Consider the following 3542-nt stretch of genomic DNA (forward strand, 5'->3'; position numbering starts at 1 on the left):
GGTGTCAGGAGTGGACTGTGGAGAGGAGCAGCAGAAGGTGGGGTTCTTGAGTGTGGGTGTCCCTGTGTGCCAGGTGCCTTTTATACCCCTGGGTGGTGGGTGGGGAAGCCACAGGCACCTGAGAATCATGTGCCTCCCTCATGCTTCCCACGGCATCCCGAGCGCCTCGCTTTAGTGGATAAACAAGGCCCTCATAATTGGGATGATTTTGCTTCTGTATTACAATTTTATGATCAGTTTTTGAGCCAAATTCTTTAGCATTTTTAAGATTTTTTTTGACTCTGTATTTAGTTTATTCAACACATATGCCAGTCTTTAATTGGTAAGCAACCATATACAATATACCTTTTATATTAAAAGTCTGTTCCAATAATTAAAATAGATTTTCAATTGTTCAAGTAAAGCTTGAAGCCTGATTATGTCAGGATTTCATCAATAGTGTTGATTATGAAAATATTATATTGGTAAAAACTTTGGGCAAAATATTATGATTTCTTAAACATCAAGTGAAACATCCTATATTGAACTGTGTGTAAAATTGATTAGTATAAAGGTTATTTTACAATGTCTTAGAGTTTTTTTTCAGAAAAAATGTAATAATTGTTAAAATATGGGGAATTTCACAGAAAAACATGACTTCACAAGAATAAATGCATACAGGAGATAGATATACTATCTCAGCACATTAAGAGTTATGACTTCCCAGCACTTCAAAAAAATAACTCGATATATTATCATGAATCAATTGTGGTTTCTGAATCTTAGGAAGGATTACATGACATTAGATGATCAAACTGTTGTTAAGGTCATTGAATTTTGAGGTACACAGAAACTGAGGAAACATTCAAAGTCACTGTTGTCTGTGTTTCATTTCTCTGTATCTCACCAAAACTGTTCCCCTATTTCATATGCATATACACTCACAAGCCCCCCCACATTTATTTATATATACAGCAAAACAGGTTGTAAAGCAAAAATATGAGCAGAAATTATACCTATTGCATGGAGGAAAAATTTCGAATGACATCATTTTATCCAACAAAAACAAAATTTTATCCTATAAAATGAATATACTCAGTCTTAGGTGTCTGCAGATTTCTCATGAATTCTTTTCAGTAAACTAAGAGAATTTGGGAAAATAATACCTATACATTAAAGAAGGAAAAGAATTTCATCATGTCACTATTCTCCAAATAAACTAGTGTCATGGCTATTTTTGTGGAATTCACATTACTTTTAGCATCCTAAAAAATTTAGAGTTGTCTTAAATCATACAGGACACTATATGTAGGTTAAGTATATTAGACTATTTTATTGCTTTTTCAAATAAAGGGGAAAACCTGTAGGAATTTTGAGTGTGTAATTCCATTTCTCTATTTGTGTCTGTTGATAAAGTAACACTATGGAAGTTTAGAAGCATGGACGTAGAATTAGGAGAATCAACTACAATAATTGAAATTGTTTAAAACCTAAATGCAGTCAGGTTTAGCAAGGCTAAGGAAGAATTAGTAACATTATTGGAAACAGAATGAGAACTGGAAGAATTACTATGGGGTATTCATAAAGAGCATTCAGGTAGCCTACATACACAAATTTTATGTCCATTTCTATACTCAGCAGAAATGGACACTTTTGTTTTCCTAATAAGATCTAAATTTAAAAGTCAAAGTTTGTAACTGTTTATTACTTGAAAATAAGTTGCGTTCTAGACTTGCCATGGGTAAATACAAAACTAAGATAAAGATCTCCTACCCTCCTGATTTTGGATCTCAGAAATATTAAATAGAGCAAAATAAAGAAGATGCATGATCTTGTTTTAACTTTAACTTCTATATACAAAAACAATTTAGAACACAGACTATTGGTAACCTTTAATTTTGGTGATGGGGAAGGGTTTTCAGGGTGGTATTGTCCTTTCTGTTTTACCTGGGGTGGGTTATATTTCATACCAATGATTGGCACATAAGTCTGCTTATTTTCTATAATTGAAAATGACAATGGCTAAATAGCTATCTACACATGAAGGCATAAGATGATGCTAAATGAAATGAACTCCAAGTTATGGAGACAAGTGGTTTATCAGTGTTGTTATTTTCAACATACCATGTGAAATTATGCCCTTTTTCTTTTGTCTTTTTCCCCCATGGTTTAACCCTTGATGTCACTGTAACTAATTTTGGTACCCTGGATATTGTGTATACGTGTATTGGAACTAGGGAAGGGAAAGGGAATACCAAAATCTAGAGACAAAGGATAAAAAGAAACCAAGGCAAGAGCAACACTTACAAAACTATATGCTATAAACCAACTGTAGAACTCATGGTGGGGGGAGGGAAGTAGGGAGGGGGCAGGCAGGGGAAAATGAGGGAGGAGGTAACAAGGTGGAGAAGAAATGTGTGCATTGCCCTATCTATGAAACTGTAACCCCTCTGTACATCACTCTGACAATAAAGAAATGAAAAACAAAACAAAACAAAACAAATACACACATGAATGTGGTAAAAAAAAATGACAGGTGATGAAGTAGGCATTTTTGTTATTTCTACAAGTTGTTCCTCAAGTAATACGTTAAATTCAGTAAGCATCTTTCTGTTCAATTCTGCTCTTAGTTTACTGGTTTGTTAGAAATAATTAATCCTTTTCTGTTACGCTAGAAAGTATCTCCTCTCATTCTCAGTGCTTCATTCCATTCTTTGAATAAAAAGAGCAAACACTATAAACTCATAGGAAACAAGATTTGTAGCAAAATATGATTTATTTACTAAAATATGTCATTTTACAAAATAATGGGTTAAGTGAACACGATGTGTTTAATTTGGATGTGGATGTATAGATGAGAGTTCTGAAGGCACTTAAAAGTTTCTCATGGATGGAACTTGGAGAGAGTTGCAGTAGGAGAAGACATAGGCAATCATCTTAGCAGGGGAGGGAGCTCCTCAGTAGAAGCCATAGGACCAGTACCTTCCACAGCACAGGGGGCGGCAGCAGCCATAACCATAGCCACCATAACCAAGGCCACCATAGCCTCCAAAGCCACAGCCACAGCGATAGCCACAGCCTAGGCCTCCATAGCCATAGCCCAGGCCTCCATAGTAGCTGCCGTAGTAGCACATGGTGTCAGGAGTGGACTGTGGAGAGGAGGAGCAGAAGGTGGGGTTCTTGAGTGTGGGTGTCCCTGGGTGCCAGGTGCCTTTTATACCCCTGGGTGGTGGGTGGGGAAGCCACAGGCACCTGAGAATCATGTGCCTCCCTCAGTGCTTCCCACAGCATCCCGAGCGCCTCAGTTTAGTGGATAAACAAGGCCCTCATAACTGGGATGGTTTTGCTCCTATGTCAAAATCCCATGATCCGTTCATGAACCACATTCTTTTTGCATTTTTAAGGCTCTAGTTAGCTCTATATTTAGTTTCTTCAATACATATGACCTCACTACACATTAAGATGCAATTCGTGAAAATAGAAATTCTAGCTTTACTTTGGTTGTGTTTGGTTCCATTTTTTCACGGAGAAAGGTTTTTGTTTTAGCTTTCTACTTTCACTCT

At 36.6% G+C, this 3542-nt stretch overlaps 1 protein-coding gene across 1 annotated transcript; it reads right to left on the bottom strand.

The window, feature by feature from the left end:
- Positions 1–2936: 2936 nt before the first annotated feature.
- Positions 2937–3113, bottom strand: LOC125351192 (keratin-associated protein 20-2-like). Its single transcript, XM_048345900.1, has one exon. The coding sequence runs from the start codon at positions 3111–3113 to the stop codon at positions 2937–2939; it is 177 nt and encodes a 58-aa protein (XP_048201857.1).
- Positions 3114–3542: the final 429 nt, after the last annotated feature.

This window comes from Perognathus longimembris, chromosome 5 (assembly GCF_023159225.1).
Source record: "Perognathus longimembris pacificus isolate PPM17 chromosome 5, ASM2315922v1, whole genome shotgun sequence".
NCBI classification, from domain to species: domain Eukaryota; kingdom Metazoa; phylum Chordata; class Mammalia; order Rodentia; family Heteromyidae; genus Perognathus; species Perognathus longimembris.